We start from the raw sequence: 19954 nt of genomic DNA, 5'->3' as shown, positions 1-19954 counted from the left end.
ACCACAATTGAATACACAATCACAGGAACTGTGCACACAAATTATGCATGCATGCAGTTCTGAAAATTTAAATGTTGCCTTCAGCATCTCTATTTTGAAATTATCTTACATAAACTTTCATCCACTGAATATAAAAAGTGTTAAATTTTAAAAAGATATGTGCATTTACTCAACCTTTCCTCAGTTGAGCATAAAAAATAAAACAATCCAGTCAGTTTCCTATGTTCTCCAAGCTAATATAACACATTAGCAAAATCTCACCGTTGCCATAGGCTTTACTAATTTAAAATGAGTGAAAAAGATATATAAAGAAACATGGCCTTTATTTCTCTCTATATATACACATTTATTAACCTTCAAATAACTTCATAAAGAATACTAAAAAGGCTAGGAATTGCTTTGAAAAAAGAATAAAGCATAAAATCAACATCTTTAAGAACACCTGTCTAAATTTTCATTAGCTTGTTCCACGTCTAATAAAGTTCAGTGGAAGATTTCCAAAGGCAGTTTTTTATCTTACACACTTAGAACTACAGTATCTGATTATACTTCAGACTAGAAATATTGAGAAGACTCAAACCTGTGAAAGACATTTGACATTTTTGCTAATGTACATAAACAACAAAATGGAAAACATGCATTCGTTTTTCAAGGCTAGATTCTGATCCATCCAAATTAACATAAAAAAATCATTTTGCTAGGCCAAAAGAATTTATTATAAAGTATCTCAGAGAATAAAACATCTCAGATTACATGACAGATGATAAATATTTAAAGACTGTTGTATTCTGGCAGATCACGTCGTAGTCTTATTGCCTTCAGCTTCTCTACTTTGATTTTTGCTTTCAATAGCTCTTCTTCCAGCTGCTGCTTTCTTTTCAAGCCATCCCTCTTTTCTTGGACGTAAAGCCCAATTTTTCTTTGATTTTCCAAGATTATCTGATGCTCCTCTTTCAGCATTTGCAACATCTGTGGCTCATACCCACACGCTGGCCTAAAGCGTTCTCCAACCTCAAGCCTAAAAAAATCATCTCTTCTTGGGATGGGAGATGAAGATAACATCATTCTCATATCAACAGAAGACAGTGAAGTTGAAGGAGATCTCTCCATAACATGCACCAATTGGTGTTCTTCTCCTTGTTCTAAGTCCTCACTCTGCTGTGAATCTACAGCCAAGGAAGGAGGAGGTTTGACATCCTCTTCTGGTTCCAACTCCATTGTGACAGTGGCAGGATGGTGATCCAACACTGCTTGTGGGGAACTGGTACCAGCAACTGTTTCTTTATCTATGTTAGCACTAAAACATATATATAATAATTAAGTCATTATCTGTAAACAAAAGCCATTATATACAAAAATAGGAGCAAATTTAACTTGTGATAAATATTGCAATTTCCTGCAATATATCTTGGAAGAACTTACTTTATTAAGTTTAGGTATTAAGGTGAGCTAGGACTGTATGCAACTTCCCCAGTGGGGAGAGGTGACAGATGTAAGCCCTGGGAAGTATATAGGATTTCAAGAGACTATACTGAATTGTGACAAACAAATGTGTTCTTTTTGGGACACCTCAATCCGGGACAGTTCCTCAGATTTGTCACCTAAAAAGAATGTGTCGTGTGTGAGAATCTCCCTCATATCCTCTGCAGTGAAGACCAATGCAAAGAGTTCATTCAGTTTCTCCGCAATGGCCTTGTCTTCTTTGAGTGCTCCTTTAGCAGCTCAATTGTCCAGTGGCCCCACTGATTGTTTGGCAGGGTTCTTGCTTCTGATGTACTTAACAGCAAAAATGGTTTTAGTTTGTGTGTCTTTTGTTAGTTGCTCTTCAAATTCTTTTTTGGCCTGCCTAAGCACACTTTTACACTTGACTTGCCAGAGTTTATGTTCCTTTCTATTTTAGTCACTAGGATTTGACTTCCAATTTTTAAAAGATGTCTTTTTGTCTGTAACCGCCTCTTTTACTCTATTGTTTAGCCATGATGGCTTTTTTGGGGGGGTCATCTTGAAGTTGTTGGGTTTTTATTTGGGGTACACTTTTAATTTGAGCCTCTATTATGGTGTTTTTTAAAAGTTTCCATGCAGCTTGCAGCCATTTAACTCGTGACTGTTTGTTATAACTAGCCTCCCCATTTTTGTGTAGCTCCAAAGTTAAATGCTACTGTGGTTGGTTTCTCTGATATTTTTCCCCTTACAAGGATGTTAAACTGAGGGTACGTCTATACTTACCTCCGGGTTCGGCGGTAAGCAAATCGATCTTCTGGGATCGATTTATCGTGTCTTGTCTAGACGCGATAAATCGATCCCGGAAGTGCTCGCCGTCGACGCCGGTACTCCTGCTCCGCGAGAGGAATACGCGGAGTAGACGGGGGAGCCTGCCTGCCGCGTGTGGACCCACGGTAAGTACTTTGTAGTTCGAACTAGGGTACTTCGACTTCAGCTACGTTATTCACGTAGCTGAAGTTGCGTATCTTAGTTCGAACTGGGGGGTTAGTGTGGACCAGCCCTTAATTACATTATCGTCACTATTACCAAGTGGTTCAGCTACAGTAAAAGCTGTTTTATCCAGCATGTTGGGGAAACGGGGGGTGCCGGTAAGTGAAAAATGGTGGTTAACTAAGAGGGAGGGAGTTTGGGTGTAGGAGGGGATGTGGAGTGCAGGCTCTGGGAGTGAGTTTGGGTGTGGGAGGGGGCTTGGGGCACAGAAGGGGGTGCAGGACGCCGGATCCAGGAGCCGCTCACCTCAGGTGGCTCCCCGCAAGCAGCGACCTGTCCTGGCTGCTCCTAAGTGGAGGCACGGCAGGCAGCTCTGTGTGCCGCTTCCGCCCGCAGGAGCTACCCCTGCATTTCCCATTGGCCGTGGTTCCCAGCCAATGGGAGCTGTGTTGCTAGCGCTCAGGGTGGGGCAGCGCGGAAAGTCTGCTCCCAGCCGGAGGCCCGACAGATGCCAGGACAGTTCGCCACTTGTGGGGACCTGCCCGAGGTGAGTGACCGCAGGATCCGGCACCCTGCATCCCCTCCCAGGCCGCCACTCCCCTCCCGCACCCAGACTCCCTCCCAGAGCCCACGCTGCACACCCTCTCCCGCGCCCCAACCCTTTGTCGGCCTTGCACCAACCGGACTATAAAACAAAATTTTAATGAAGATCAGAAATGCTGGTTTATAGAGCTTTCTGGTTGGTGAAGTGCCGGATAAAAATCAGCTTTTATTGTATTATCACTTCTTGGGCCAGATCCTGTGCTCCACTTAGGACTAAATCAAGAATTGCCTCTCCCCTTATGGATTCCAGGACCAGCTGCTCAAAGATGCAGTCATTAATGGTGTCTAGAAATTTTCTCTCTGCATCCCATCCTGAGGTGACATGTTTCCAGTCAATATGAGGATAGTTGAAATCTCCCATTATTTTGAGGTTTTAACTGTTCTGTTTTTGAAGCCTCTCGACTCTCCATGAGCACTTCACAATCACAATCACCATTCCTTGTCAGGCGGTGGTATAATCTTCCTGCTATACTCATTATTCAAGCATGGAATTTCTATCCATAGAGATTCTATAGTATTGTTTGATTCATTCAAGGTTTTTACTATATTTGACTCCATGCTTTCTTTCACATGTAGTGCCATTCCCCCACCAGCACAACCTACTCTGTCATTCCGATATATTTTGTACCCTATTACTGCATCCCATTGATTATCATAATTCCACCAAGTTTCTGTGATGACTATGATATCAATAGCCTTATTTAATACCAGGCACTCAGGTTCACCCATCTTAGCTTTTTAACTTCTTGCATTAGTATACAAACAATTTTAAATTTTGTCAATATTTAGTTGTTTGCCTTCATGTGATGTAACTGAAAGGCACTCCTTTTCATTTGCCTGTTTCTCTTCAGAGCCTACCTGTACTTTATCAACTTCTATCCTCTTCTCTTTATTAGGTTATAAAGTATTCCCTTTAATAAATCCTCCCCTAAGGGATGTCTCTGTCTGAACTATGTGTTCTTCCACATCTGTCATCTTTCCCCCAGCCCTTAGTTTTAAAATTCCTCTTTGACATTTTTAATTTTACATTCCAGCAATCTGGTTCCATTTTGGTTTAAGTGCAGCTCATCCTACCTGTACAGATCCTCCTTTTCCCGAAAGGTTTATTAGGATCTGGAGAACCTAACTCCCTCCTCCAAACTCCATCATCTCATCCACGCAGTTCTATCTGTTTAACTAGCCCTGCATGTGGAACTGCAAGCATTTCAGAGAATGCTACTAATGAGGTCCTGACTTTAATCTCTTACCTAGCAGCCTGAATTTGGCCTTCAGGACCTCTCTCCTACCTTTCCCTATGTTCCTGGCACCTACGTGCTCCCCAGCACCGCACAGAAGTCTGTCTAGATGTCTTGAGAGGTCTTCACACCTGGCAGGTTATTCACCATACGGTTCTCCCAGTCATCACAAATCCAACTATCTATATTTTTAATAACTAAATCCCCCATTACTATTACCTGTCTCTTCCCAATAACAGGGGTCCCCTCTCCCAGAGAGGTAGCCTCAGTGTGAGAAGATACCATGACATCATCTGGAAGAAGGGTTCCAACTATGGGATTATTTCCCTCTGCTCCAGTTTGATATTCACCTTCCCTGAGATTTCATCCTCCTCAACAGCACAGAGGTTGACAGATGGGGGGGTGGGACCACTCTACGGCATCCCAGAAAGTCTCATGTATGTACCTCTCTGTCTCCCTTAGCTCCTCCAATTAAGCCATTCTGGTCTGAAGAGCCCAGACGTGGGCTTTATGGGCCATGAGTCACTTGCACCAAATGCACACATTTGCTACCTGCCCACAAGGAAGCAATCACGCATGCTGCATTAAATGAAATAAACTGGATAGCCCCCCACTCTGCTGCTGGACTTCTGCGTGTGTGCGTGAGTAGCTGTGAGGTAGCAAGAGAGTCATAGCATGGAGTAGAGGTGGGAAACCACAGACAGGGAGGAAGGCTGGCCAGCCAAGAAAGCTAAGTACCACCAGAATTAAGACCCATGCACTCTTAATTGCCCCCCCAGTGCATACGCATTATGATATAGTTTTTAATTACATGATTACATACTATTTTCTTCCACAGGAGCACTCTCTTCTTCAGTGCATAGGATGGATGATGCTTACTTAATGATCAGCTATTCAATATTTTGGTTATCCTCCTTGTTGAATTTGTGGACCTAGGCCATATTTACTGCACACTTTTTAAACCCTGCTCTGAAGACCGAATTATTAATTTCCTTATGGACTTTTCTGTGGTGCTCATCACTGCAGAATCTGAATGCTTCACAGATATTACTGAATTTATTTTCACAACACTCCGATGAAAGTGCTATTACAGTATTATTATTCCCATTTTACAGATGAGGATCTGCCTAGAGTCCTGTGCGGATACACAAATATGTATCCGCATCCGATCCGCAAAAATTATCTGCGGATATCCGTGGATTTGTAGGGCTCTCCACTGGGGGCTGGGCTGAGGCTCGGAGGCATCCCCCCCCCCCACCAGAGCCCGGTCGGGGAGAGCCTCTAGGGCTGCTGTGGGGAGCCTGTACGGAATCGCAGACCCTCCACCTGACCTTGGCTGGGCGGGGAGACGGCCGGGAGCTGCTCTCAGCCCCTTCCCCTGCACCACAGGCAGGTGGAGAGTTTGCCGCGGCTCCCCAAGGCTCCCTGGCTGGGCTCCACACTGGCCTGGCTGGGGGGGGAGGGGGGGGGGAAAGAGACCTGTGGACGTGCCCGGGGGCTGCTCGGGCCTCTCACCCAGGGCAGTTGGAGGATCCGCTGCAGCTCCCCACAGCTGCCTGCATGGCTCTTACTGTGGCCCGGCTACGGCTTCGAGCCACCCCCTCCCCCAGCCGGTTCTGGGTCAGGGAGAGACGCACTGGCAGCTGTGGGGAGCTGCAGCCCCCGACTCCCGCCCAGTGACCCTGCCCCCCAGCCTCTCCACTCAGTGTCCCTGTCCCGCAGGCTACCCGCCCAGGGCAGGTGGAGGATCCATGCCACAGTTCCTCAAAGCTGCCCGCCCGGCTCTTACTGTCAGAGCCCTGCACGGATACAAAATGTTTATCCGCATCCGTGCTGCTATACACAGAAATGGTCCACAGATATAAAGCGGATACCCGCGGATTTGCAGGGATCTAGATCTGAGACACAGAGAGATTAAGGTCAAAAGTGGCCACTAATTTTGGATGCCCAATTTAAGGGCCTATGGCCTCATTTTTTACTTAGCATTCATTTTATAGCACTTTATTTCTTTAAAGCACAGCTCTTGCCTTCAGTTTCACCTGTGAGTGTTCTGCACTTCTGCAAATCTAGCCCCACATTTCTCAACTTGGGCACCCAGAAAATGAGCAACACATAGGCTATGTCTACACTAGAGACCTTACAGTGTCACAGCTGTACCAATGCAGCTGCGCCACTGAAAGATCTCTCATGTAGTTGCTCTATGCTGATGGGAGAGCTCTCCCGTCAACATAATTAAACCATCCACAACGAGCGGTGGTAGCTATGTCGGCAGGAGCGCTGTGCACATTACCACTTATGCCGGCGAAACTTATGTCGCTCAGAGATATGGTTTTTTCACACCCCTGAGCAACAAATTTTGCCGACATAAGTGGTAGTGTAGACATGACCATAGTTACTGGCAACCTGTGAAAAGTTTAGTTTAAGTGAGTTGCCTAGCATCACAAATGATCCACAAGGGGACTTAGGTGTTAAGTCCCAGGCCTTGGCTACACTTGGGGATTCACAGCGCTGCCGCGGCAGCGCTGTGAAGCGCGAGTGTAGTCACGCCGCCAGCGCTGCGAGAGCTCTCCGAGGGGAGTAGCTTGCAGCGCTGCGAGGGAGTGTGCAGCGCTGCAGGCGCTGATTGCACTGGCGCTTTACAGCGCTGCACTCGCTGCGCTCGGGGGGGGGGGGCGTTTTCACACCCCTGAGTGCAGCAAGTTGCAGCGCTGTACAGCGCCAGTGTAGCCAAGGCCCTAGTTTTAGGCATCACTGCAATCCACAATTCCCTGTCTCAGCTGCTGCCTAATCCCACAGGCACCTAAACTCACTCAGTAACTTTTTTACTGTAGATGCCTATGTTTTCTCACTTTGAGCATGTACACTGCAGCCTCACTCTAGAAGTCCAGACATCTAGCTCATGCCTAAGCCCCAGCACAATCCACAAAGTAAGGGAAATGAGGTAGTCCCCTACCTATCTTCCCTATGCAACCCAAACAGGGGAACTAGACACCCTGGGTCACCCATCTGTCAGGTGGGTGCCCTAACCACCAAGCTATAGAGTCAGTCTCACTCTCTCACTCTGCCCTAATTACTCTAATTCAGGGGTAGGCAACCTATGGCATGTGTGCCGAAGGCGGCACACGAGCTGATTTTCAGGGGCACTCACACTGCCGGGTCCTGGCCACTGGTCCGGGGGGCTCCGCATTTTAATTTAATTTTAAATGAAGCTTCTTAAACATTTTAAAAACCTTATTTACTTTACATACAACAATAGTTTAGTTATATATTACAGACTTATAGAAAGAGACCTTCTAAAAACATTAAAATGTATTACTGGCACGCGAAACCTTAAATTAGAATGAATAAATGAAGACTCTGCACACCAGTTCTGAAAGGTTGCTGACCCCTGCTCTAATTATTTACCCAAAGTGGAGGAACAGATTCAATAGAAGAGACTGAGGAAGCCTCACATCAGAATATTTCCTATGTCTGTGGTTATGGCACTCTCCTAAGAGGTAGGAGACCTCTGTTCAAATCCTTTCTTCCCATCATACAGAAGGGGGAATTGAACCTTGGTTTCCCACATCCTGGGTGAGTGTTCTAACCACTGAGCTAAAAGTTATAAAGGAGATACCTCCACCTCCCTCCTTCTCCATTTCTTGCTTAGGCACCTAAACTGCCTGGCTCCAAGAAAGGAACTCCTCCTGGCTGTAGAATGCAGAGATAGGCATGTAAATCTCAACTACAGGTAGGTGCCTAACTCCATGAGAGAGGCAGGCTTAGGACACACCCTTCTTGTCAGCATCTCCAATTAGCTAGCTTAGGCAACTCCCTGTCTAGTGTACTGGCTTTTGTGGATCCCACTTTTAGGCACCTATTTCTCCCTATGCATTGTGTAGGGAGCCTAGACACCTAATTCAGGCTTTGTGGATCCCAGTGATTACAGTGGTTTTCTAGGAACCTGAAAGTCAAGCATTGCAATTCTGAGTGTCACAACACCTAAATCCCTGTGTGGATCCAAGAGCCTCTGTGGCAGAGGCAGGAATAGAACCCAGTTTTCCAGGGTAAGATTCAATTGCCTTAACCATGAGACTATCCTTTCTCTTCATGCAATACCCTGCCTCATTCACCACACACCTTTCAACTTGTACAACAAATGAGGCAGGGGGCCTACTGACAACTGCTTCATTCAATACACAGCCCAGATTACTTCCTTAAGCAGTGTCCATCTTGTGCACTGAATGAGGCAGAGGTCCTGTGGGAAAAATATGTGATCATGTAATTAAAGACGGTATTATAATGCATACACAAAAGGGGACAATTAAGGTTGCATGGGCCTTAATTCTTTTACTTCATAACTTTTGAGTGCTTGACTTTACAACCTTAACATTCCCACTGCCAAGTACGACTGCCAGTCTCTTCTCCACTGCTAGCTACATGCTGTTTTTCTTCCTGCCATAGCCTCAGCTCCTAATGTGGCCTTCCTCATCCTTACTTGCTGTTCCGAGCCTGAGGCAAGGGGTGGAAACAAGTATCAGGAGAAGCAGGTCAAGCTAAAGAGAAAGAGAGGCTCCCAGAAAGGGGAGGGGAGGTAAACTAGGAGTTGATACAGTCTAGAACAGCCCAATGGTGAGAAATCCACAATGATCCACTACAGTGGACCCCACCAAGAAACTAGCAAAATGATAAGCTTCCATGTAACTCAGACCTGTGAATTAGTTTTAGTTAGTTTCTTAAGAGCTAAACAACAGTAAGATAGAAGGTGAAAACAGAAAGAAGGAACTGTAATAAGAGAAGCTCCTCTTTGGCAGTTACAGTGGGACTCCTGCCAACTCCACTGAAAGAAAGGGAAACAACAGTTACCATAATGGGGGTGGTATTTATAACCCTGAGGCACCCATGATTCATAGGTTTTGTTTAATTTAATTAAAGTAAGGTAAGAATTTCTTACCAGATACCAGGTGACATTAGAACTTTGTCAACTACTTATATATACCTCCAAAAACAAAGTCATGTTATAATGGGTTAAAACTGGTTATGGGGGGAGGGGGGGGGAGAATGTATTTCAGGGTTAAAATGGAAGAATACAAAATAATAGTGCATTTTGCATAAAACTATTTAAAAGTATTTCTCCAATACTTAGTGCACCAACTGGTATATTAGGGGGAAATCATTTTGGGCACCAATTCAGTGTTCTCGGAGTCCTAACAGATTCCAAATATGTTTGAGTTGCAGTATTCAAATTATGGAGATCACTGGCTCTTGAACATGCTGTGCATGAAAAGCACCATTACTGTATATAAGTCCATGAAACATCTATACCTCTCAGACTAATTTTTTTCATTACAGTAGGTGGTGATCAAAACATCACTTTTATACCTAATTAAAAAGGCTGTTTTGTTTTTTATAAGATCTTTTGAATTTTACCTATACGGGCATTCACCAGTAGCAACTAGGCTGCACTGGTGCTACAGATTTCTTTACATCAAAGCCCCACAAGAGCATGTTATTTTTTTAAGAGAATCTAGCACGATAGGATTTAAACAATTGTTACCATTCAGTTCAGTCATTGGCACCATGAATCAAACTTCCCATGTGTGCACATGCCAGCTTCCCCTAGAACACTTAGCTGTTGCACCAACCAACTATAAGTAGTATCTGATTAATGGGAAGCCAGCTTCACATACTATTTTGATCTGCTAGTGAAAAGAATGTAAAAATGTAGCTTTATCATGATTTCTGGGTAGTGGACGGAGTTTACTTTTATCCTCGTTAGTTTAAAATATCTGCATCCAGAGGAAGCAAAATCTGACCCTGGCAGTTTCTGATCCTGAAAAGACCAATACTGTACCAGTAGAGTGTGTTGCAAGTCTGATTTGAGGGGCATTATAGCAGCTGTGGGGGGAAGCTTGCCCACTGCCTGCTTGTATTATGTCTGGCTCAAATCTAGACAGTCTCACTTCATGGAGCACTAAAAAACTACAAAAGAGAAAACTACTGATTCTGTAGCTCCCCAATCTCTGTTTATATGCTTACAAACTGCCTAACATACAATACATGGATTGTTATTTACAGTTTATATTGCAATTAGCTTTGCTCTGGTTTCAGAAAATGTCAGCAAGTGAAGGAAAAGTAATCTGTAAAAATCTATTTGTAGTGTTAAAGGCACTTTACTGTATGGAGACAAAGTGCTTAAGGTCTGGATTCAGTTAAAACATATTCAATATTTGCCTAATAGAATAATTTATGATACAGAAAGGTATATGAAATAGATTTCTTGGTTCCCTGAACTTTATATAGATCTTATGTAAACTGGTAATAGTTTTATATGCAGCAAGATGACTGCAGTATTACCTTAAATGGAGGAGAATAGCCATCACTTTGTCAGTGTTTGAATAATCTGCCTATTAAAAGGTGAGGGAGGTGTAGAGGTTGGAGCTACTATTTCTCTGTGATTCCCTCTTAACCCTCACCTTCCAGAATATGACACAAAACACTGAAACAAGCTTTGAAACACAGCTGAAAATAGAATGCAATGTTAAGTCACCATAAAACAAAGGAAATAGTATCTTGCTATTGTTTCCAATCCTTTTCAACTCTGTTGTGGGTATTTGCTTTAGGACACTGAACTCAAGTTAAGAATAAGTCTTATAGAGTAGGTAGGAGGCGCCATAATTTTAATTTAATAACAAAGTAAAATGTATCTCACCTTTGAAAACTGCTCCTGTCTCTTAAACACACACTGGAAATCTGTGGAATCATCTCCACAACTTTCTTGGTTGGCTCAGAAATGCTGCTTTTATAATCTGAATGGGTCTCCTTTTGCTGCAATAGCTCCTGTTTGGCATATTCTTTGAGCCTCTTGTACAGCGTGCGCAGGCCCTGTGCAGTACGAGGAGGACGATCTACTCCGATGGCATTGTAGTTATCAGCTATGATATCCCAGCATTTGTTTTTTTCCACTATTACTGAATGCTTATTGGTATGTTCTTCAAGAATTTTAACATACGGCTTCACAAGTTTTAGCAAATCAAGCTTTTCAGATAAGGTAAAATTAGAAGATCTGGCCTTCCCAACCATTGTTATCTCTGAATTAAGGAGGCAGTTTTTGAAACCACCATGCAGTCCCTAGCTCTGCTCAGCTCTTTTTCGCAAACAGAAAAAGATCAGGCTTAACTAGGCTAGTCTCATTTAGGCCCACGCCTACAAGGGAGGGTTTATTAAAATTCCTTCAGCTTAAGCTGACGCAGGTTCAGGAAATCTGCTTAAGCCAAGCCTGACCTACATAAGGCTTCAGACTGAAGACGACGGGAAGAAACAAGCAAAATACACTTTAGTATGAAGGGACCAGACACACAGTATTTAAAAACAGAAAGGTTTAAAGATAAGCATGTTACCCAGCTGAAATTTAACCAATTTAGCTTGAGTAAAAAGCTCTCACAGATCTCTAGCTGAAAAACTGAAACTGCCCTGAGATTTTAAATTTAATAATGTCAAAAAAGCAACAATTGTTTTGTGTAATGTATTGATTGTTGAAATTAAACACAACAGCAGACGAGATAAAAACCAGAGAGATAAGTGTGGCGTGTGTAGAGAGATCCCTAACAGAGCCCCTGATCACTGTTCCCCAGCTGCTGTTAGCTCTTACAGCATTTGCATAATGCTAGTCCTGCTGTCAATCAGGAATTGCATATCCTCTAGCTAGTTAGGTTACACTCAGACTCAGACTTCACAGTAAAGCTAAGCTTCTCCTGCATTTTGCAGGCTGCTTTAGCTACCTACACACAGGCGTTTTAAAGAAGCAGTCTCTGTTAATGATAAAACATTTATCTAGAGCAAAAACAAAAGAGAGATAAACATGAACAATTAATTGTCCTTTAGCTTCTGCCTGCAGCTGTGCCCTGTGCTAAAACATGCCTGTCCTGCAATGTGTATGTCATCAACATTCAGTCTGCAGAGCCTAAGAAATGGCATGATCTAACTCCCAGTCTGCATGTAATAAAGGTTACATTCAATCATGACAGATTTACTGAGTGTATTACAGTGTGTGGATACTGGGATTTTCATACTATCCACCAGGAAAAAAAAAATCTACTTTTATGATAATACTTCCAGGCATTCTTTCAGTGTCAAATATTTTTATTAACAAGATGTGCATGCTGTACCAGTGCTAATCATTCTGCATAGCTAATATTTTTCAAAAGTCTCACTTTAAACACAGTCTTATTTAAAAATACATATACCAGGTTTTAAACATCTATGGTCTAAATTAAACCAACAAAATCTGAGAAACACAAGAACTTATAAAGCTAAGGAAAAGAATGGTTCCACTTAAAAGGGGGGAGCTTGTAGGGGGTTACTGTGTACAGTTCTGAGCACCAAGTTTGAAAAAGGAGGTCCATGACTGCAAAGTCAAGAGTTTGAAAATGAGCTTGATTTGAAGGGATATTGGCAACAGCTTCTCAAGCTTACCATGTTTATCCTTGAAAAACATAGGCTGGGATGGGGGTGAAGGGGAAGAAATCTAATTATAGTTAAAAGTATTTAAAGGCAGTAAAGACAGATATAGGTAGGAGTGTGCTCATTCATTTGTTTGGACTGCATTCAAAGCAAGATTAAATAGAGTTTCTTAAAGTTTTGAAGCCTATTGTAGATGGAACTTGAGAAACAAAACTCTTATTTGGAGTGTGAGCAGTTGGTAAAAACACTGCTTTTTATGCTTAGCTTGCCCTCTTTTTCCCATGCTTTGCTCTTTGCCTATAGTAATGTCTAGTGCGAAAGACTGAGGTGTCTGACCCTGAATGAGAGGACCATCAATTATGAATGACTCTATGGGAACAATGGTATTTTCTAAAGAGTAATCAAGCAAAAAAACTGATTCTCCCAGTTTGTCTCTAAGAGGGGCTAGGGCTTTAACCACCTGACTAGGACTGACTGACACTGAAGGAGTCACATTATAGAGGGGACAGAAACTTTACTTAAGGTGAAGATCTACTCTACTCCCTCTCGCACCAACCAACCATTGCCCACAACAAGAGGACTGCAGGAGGGGCCTACACTTTGATATATGGACTATGCCCTGAGGACTCACAAGAAGGCGTAAGGGCATATAAGTTCTTGTTGTTTCGCCTAAAGATCTGTAACTCTCGTATGCTTTGAGAGTAAAAGTTACTTTGGTTTTAGAAACTCCTGTGCAAAGCCTCTATTCCTGACTTTACCTGCCACGTGGTCACTCAAGAGTTCAACTATAAACTAGAGTATCCAAAATGGAATGGAACTCTGGGGGAATAAGCATCAGTAACCGGAGCGATTTAGGAAGTCCAGGACTGGTCTTGAAGCCTATTGCAGTTGGACTGTGGAGTCTGAAGTCCCAAGGAAGGATTTCCGGCAAGGATCTGCACCTAGGAGTGAGCCTTACAGGCCCAAATCTAAAGATCATGGTGGGACTCTGCCGAAAGCCAGCTGGCTTGGAAGAACATGGAATCCAAAGGCTGAGTCCTATTACTACATACTGGTGACCCAAAACTAAGAGGACTCAGTCAGGTCTGTACAATGATCATTAAAGTACCTGGAGCCTTCCCATTTCCCCTGAATGAAACATATCCTAAGCCTTCATTTGACGACCCTAATTGCTTCCCCCAAATTTCTATCTACAACTCCAATGTTTCCACAGCTCTTGACCAACTTGTAACCTACCAGTTTCAATTCTCATTCCCCTCACTCACATGCTTCAGTATGTGTATTAACTCAATTAATTCAAGTGCACAAATCAGAGCTCACTTAACTGGGACACTTGAAAATCCCAATACACTGTCTAATGCCTACTCCTGTGGGAATTCTGCGCCACTGTGCATGCACAGAATTTATGTCCCCCGCAGATTTCTTTCCTTCCCCGCAGAAAAATGCGGTATGTTTCGGTGCCCAGGGCAGCCGGCAGAGAGGTAAATCACTGTGGGGCAGGAAGCGGGACTGGGAAGACCTGGCTGGTGGCTCCTACCCTGTGCCAGGCTCAGCTGCTAGTCCAGGCTGGGCTGGGAAGGATGAGACTTCCTCTTCCCCCACACAGCATCCGGGGCTGGGTCAAACCCACCCCCAGATTTCTCCCCCTGCTACAGGAAGCTCTGCATCGCTCCTCAGCTGCAGGGGGAGGGATTCCTGTACAGGGAACTGCTCCCTCATCCGCACAACCCCTGTGCATCCAGACCCCCTCATACCCAGACCCTGCCGTTGAGCCTCACCCCCCTGCACTCAGAAATCCCCTGATAAGCCCCACTCCCCCTGCACCCGGACCACCCTGACGAGCTACCCGCACCCCCACCCCACCAAGCCCCAACCAGTTGGGCATGGATCCCCACCCCACAGAGTCCCACTCCCCCAGCATCTGGACCCCCTACTGAGCCCCCCACACACCCAGAACCCCCTGCAGAACTCTATTCCCCCCACACCCAGACCCCCCGCACCGAGCCCCAACCACCTTCACCTGGACCCCCCTGTAGAGTCCCATTACCACTGCACCCAAAAAACCCCAACAAGCCCCTGTGCATCCAGATCCCCTCCGCACCCAGATTGCCCCATACAGAACCCTCTCAACCCACATCTGGATCCCCCCACACTAAGCCCCTCCACACTCGGATCCTGCCTTGCTGAGCCTGCCTCCCCACACCTGGTGCTCCTGGCATGGAGGGGCAGGGCTCTGGGGTGTTTCTGGGGCAGGCCTGGTCCTTGCACTGTGTCAGGGTTGGGTGCAGCCTCACTACTGAGTTCATGTCCCAGGGGTGGGGGAGGGGAGGGGAGAAGCTGCACAGTGATCTCCCAACTCTGTGCAGCCAGTGGCCTTCCATTGCTCCCCAATGCCCCATGCTGGAGCCTCCACATTTCTTTGACAAATAAAATATGCAGAATTTTAAAATATTGTGCGCAGAATTTTTATTTTTCTGGCACAGAATGCCCTCAGGAGTAATTGCCTCATTACACAAAGCCTTGTTATTCATGTGACAAAGTGAAATAAGACTATCAAATTATGAACTCTGTGTTACACAATATGTGAAAATATTAGCACTGTGACTGTTCAAGTCTGGACTTGGCCCAGGACAGCCTCTTGTACTGCATTCCAGACAGCTGCCCTGCCTGGGAAAGGTGTTAGACACCCTGAAGGACTAACACTGATCCCATCAAGGCAAAACAGATAAAACTAATTTCTTATTAACAATATTCACAAAGGCTCTAGAGGCCAACCCCCTAGCAACAAACCAAGAAATAAATAAATGGTGCAACTCTGTGGACCTACGTACATTGCAAATAAAACCATGCCAGAGGTTTTGTTATAAAATTATTCAAATTTCTAGAGTAAATATGACCTTAACCATGTTTAAGCATGATAACATGTCCAAGAGGCATTAATGTCAAGGGAGATAGGGCTAAAGCATTGGCCCTGTTACAAAACATGGTCACAATCCTGGCTACACTATAAACTGGAAAAATAGTATAGCTCATTCACAGAACAATTGTGGTGTAACCAGGTCTCCCAAGCAGTTGTATATGAAGCTGTGGTGAGTTAGGACGCTCTGTACAACTTATGAATTCTATTTGATATTGGGGGATCTTTGCAGTCTGCACAGATGCATACAAACTCCATCTGAATGTGCAGCCTTTTACCTTTATTACCTGTTTGCATGGGCAGCGGGTGAACGGTGGGCTCTGGGAGTCTAACTCCCGCCCTGGCTCGCCCCTTCTGCCCGACGCCCCCTTTCCCCCGCCGAAGCTCAAAGCCGCCACCTCTACTGCAGCCGCCACTCCCCCCCTTTTCACCCCAGCCGTCCAAGTGCTGGGTGGGTGGCACCCCCCCCGACTGCTGCAGTCCCACTGCTGAGTGGCCCAAGCACCGAGTGAGTGGCTCCAGTGCCCTCAGCATGAGGTGGGCAGCCCCAGCGCCTCCAGCCCCCCCGCCCTCCCTCAAGAGCTGCAGGCCCAACATTCCCAGCCTTGGAGAACCAGGCAGCACGGCCCTGGGCAGCGCCAGCCCCCCAAGTCCTGGCCACAGGGCAGCTGCCCTAGCCCCAGCACGCTTCCCTGAAGAGGAGCAGCCTACCTGGGTTGGGGCCAAGGGGGAAGCAGCAAGCAGGAGGGGGCCTTGGGACTGAGCGTGGACAGGGTCACGCGGGGCTGTTTAGGGAGGCATAGCTTCCCCCAGCCTATGATACGCACTGCCCATGCCCGTTTGCCTCCACATTGGGCTGAAATTCCAAAAGCTGGTGGCAAAAACACAATAGGGAGTCATTAAACTTTGACAACTGGTGATCCAAAGAGATAGCTCCTACCCAGGAGAATTGCTTTGTCTGGGGAGAGATTGCCTTGGCAATGAAGTCATCTGGCAGGGCTCTCTGGTCACCTGGCAATGGCTCCAGTGGAAAGAGGAAGGTTATAAAGAGGGAGGAGCTGATCTTTCCTGGGCCATTTTTTCTCTAACTCAACAGGAGGGGGAGAGAGAAGCAGCCCAGCATGTCAGGGCCTCCAAAAGGTATGGGGGACCCTGCCTCCCTTCCTGAGACTACATGGTCCCCCTCCAAGGACTCCCAAGAGTAGGGTGAGCTAGTAAGGGGCATTGCAGTTAGGATGTTTATTGTTTTCTAAATGATATCCACACTTTCTTGTGTTTTAGATTAAGGAAGAGAGCCCAGAGTGTAACACAATTACTGAGTGTCTGAGTGTGTTTTATGCTTCACAATTACTACAAGCCTTCCAAGATAGTTGAACTGTAAATCAGAAGCTTCATACTTTAGGGGAAGAGTTCTAAGAGAAGGTATGTTTATGTACAGGGGAGTCTGGAGGATCAGCATTGTGCCCACAGGGGCTATGTAGCTGCACAGTGGGTTCCTGCTCTCAGTATAAGGAGCTAGATAGCAGGTCTGTACCCCAAGAATGGGCCTAGGGACCCCAATATTGGGACACTGGCTGGACCGTGTTCAGGTTCAGGAAAAAACAGTTACTCACCTTCTCGTAACTGTTGTTCTTTGAGATGTGTTGCTCAGATCCATTCCAGTTAGGTGTGTGCGCGCTGCGTGCACAGTCATCAGAAATTTTCCCCCTAGCAGCACCCATCGGGTTGGCTGTGGAGACCCCTTGACTGGCGCTTCTATGGCGCTCAATATATGACCCTTCCAACACGGCGCCCCCTCAGTTCCTGCTTGCTGGCTACTCTGGACAGAGGGGAAGGCGGGTGGGTCTGGAATGGATATGAGCAACACATCTTGAAGAACAACAGTTTCAAGAAGATGAGTAACCATTTTTTCTTCTTTGAGTGCTTGCTCATATCGATTCCAGTTAGGTGACTCCCAAGCCCTACCTTGGAAGTGGGGTCGGAGTTATAGAATGACAGACTGGAGCACTGCTCTGCCAAAGGCTGCTTTGTCTCTAGCATGCTGGGTTATAGCATAGCGAGTGGCAAATGCATGCACCGAGGGCCACGTCACCACCCTGCAGATTTCTTGAATTGGCACCTGGGCCAGGAATGCTGCTGCTGAGGCCTGTGCCCTCGTGGAATGGGCCGTGAGAGCCAGGGCTGGAACGTTGGCTAATTCGTAGCAGGTGCGGATGCAGGAGGTAATCCACAATGAGATCCTCTGCGACGAGACCGGGAGACCTTTCATACGGTCTGCTACCGCCACGAATAGTTGGTTTGACTTTTGGAACGGCTTCGTCCGTTCCATGTAAAAAGCAAGTGTCCATCGACCATCCAGACAGTAGAGCTGTTACTCTTGGCAGGTCGCATGAGGTTTAGGGTAAAACACAGGCAGGAAAATGTCCTGGTTGGAGTGTAATTGGGACACAACCTTTGGAAGGAAAACCGGGTGAGGCCGGAGCTGCACCTTGTCCTTGAAGAAGACCGTGTATGGAGGGTCAGAGGGCCTTGAGCTCCGAGACCCTCCTTGCCGAAGTAATGGCAATCAGAAAAGCAACCTTCCATGATAGATACAGGAGTGAGCAAGTTGCCAACAGTTCAAAGAGGGCAGGGCGGTTGGCCGAGGCCACTAGCACCCTGAGCTCGGATACCACCAACCGGGAGCTCTTAGACAAGGTACCCTGGGCCTTGTGATATGCCCAGGGGGTCCAAAAGGGACACTGTGCCAGCCCCTGCCATTGCGCTGGCCATGGCATTGTGCCCACATTGGGGCATCTATGTGCCGACCAGTGCCAGCTCCAGTGCGAGTATCTGGACCCCACCTCCAAGTCTGAAGACGAGGACCGGGATCTTGATGGCCATGGCGGTGCCAAGTGAAGCTGGGTTGATGAGTGGTGCTAGGATCCGGAGCGGCACCATGAAGACAACCAGAGCTGAGACCTCGACCGGTGCTGAGAATGGGACCTGTGCTGAGGGGGAGATTGGGGCCAGGATAGTGAGCGGTGCCACGAGTCAGAGCGATGGCGTGAGATGGATCAGTGCCGGGACTCAGAGTGGTGCCTCCTTGTCGGTGCCCATGAGCAGTGCCTTGGAGATGCAGATGGATGCAACATCGCCGTCTTTCCCCGTGACGGTGCTGCCTTCAGTGGTGCCAGAGGCTTGTCACAGAGGGCCAAGGACCACGGTGCTGTCATGGCAATGAGGTCCCTCACAGCCTCAAAGATGTCTGGGTGGATGGTAGCCCCACCATATGGCTTAAGGAGTCCAACGGCACCGGACTCAACGGTCTCCTTTGCGGGGCCAAATTCAAAGGTGCCAGCTCCAAAGCTCTCAAGGATGCGCCCCATTGGCCAACTCCAAAGGAGTGGGTCTTGAAGGCAGTGATCTGCTCCTACCCTGCTTCCGGTGCCGCTCGTGTGGCGCCGGGGAATGGGACTGGTGCCGGACAGTTCCCACCGGCTTCAGCACCAGGGAGCGGCGGTGCCGCGTGTCTCTGTGCCCAGAATCCTTCCGCGGTGCCACTTCTGCCACGGATACAGGAGTGCTCCGCACCGATGAACTCTGTGTCAGGTCTTGCCGTGCCAAGGCGGATTGCGGTCTCAGAGCCGCCTCCATAAGGAGCTACTTTAAACAGAAGTCCCACTCCTTTCTTGTTTTAGGGCGAAACCCTTTACAAATCCTGCACCTATTGGCTTGGTGTGCCTCCCGCGGACACTTTAGACAAGTGTTGTGGGGGTTACCCGTTGGTATGAGCTTATTGCAGGACTTGCAGGGTTTGAACCATTGCGACCAAGGCATGCCCCAAGTCCCTAAGGGGAGATGGGAATAGGGGTTTCCCTACCTAACAACTAAACACTACTAACACTAATAACTACAGCAAACTGAAAGGCTAGGAGAATGAGAGAACTTGCTAAGCAAGCCACCACATTTCCAATGACCGTCACTGGCAGTAAGAAGGAACTGAGGTGGCACCGAGTCAGCAGGGTCATATATTGAGCGCCATAGAGGCACCACTCCAGGGGGCTCCACAGCCGACCCAACGGGTGCTGCTAGGGGAAACCTTTCCAACGACTGTGCACACGGCGCACACACACATAACTGGAATCTATATAAGCAAGCACTCGAAGAAGCAGCTTAAAACATCTGGGGATCCAGGAACTCAGGGGCTTAGATTCCCCTCACAGCAGTCCTGTGGGAGGGTAGGGGGCACCCCACTTGATCTGTAACAGAAGTGTAGACAGGACCCAAAGAAATCTAATTATCCCCAATGAGTCCATACAGTAGAAATACTTGATGATTAATG

At 46.5% G+C, this 19954-nt stretch overlaps 2 protein-coding genes across 2 annotated transcripts in view; both read right to left on the bottom strand.

Annotated features, from left to right (window-relative positions):
* RAD54B (RAD54 homolog B) overlaps nt 1-19954 on the bottom strand; it is a 114516-nt gene that overhangs the window by 71437 nt on the left and 23125 nt on the right.
* Nucleotides 772-11333, bottom strand: FSBP (fibrinogen silencer binding protein). Its single transcript, XM_065399321.1, has 2 exons — nt 10963-11333; nt 772-1297 (listed from the first exon to the last, which is right to left on the bottom strand). Exons 1-2 carry the CDS (start codon nt 11331-11333, stop codon nt 772-774), a joined length of 897 nt encoding a protein of 298 aa, XP_065255393.1.

The sequence above is a fragment of the Emys orbicularis genome, chromosome 2 (assembly GCF_028017835.1).
Source record: "Emys orbicularis isolate rEmyOrb1 chromosome 2, rEmyOrb1.hap1, whole genome shotgun sequence".
Lineage (NCBI taxonomy): Eukaryota > Metazoa > Chordata > Testudines > Emydidae > Emys > Emys orbicularis.
The sequence above is the reverse complement of the archived record's forward strand: the minus strand, read 5'-3'. Positions and strand labels throughout refer to the sequence as shown.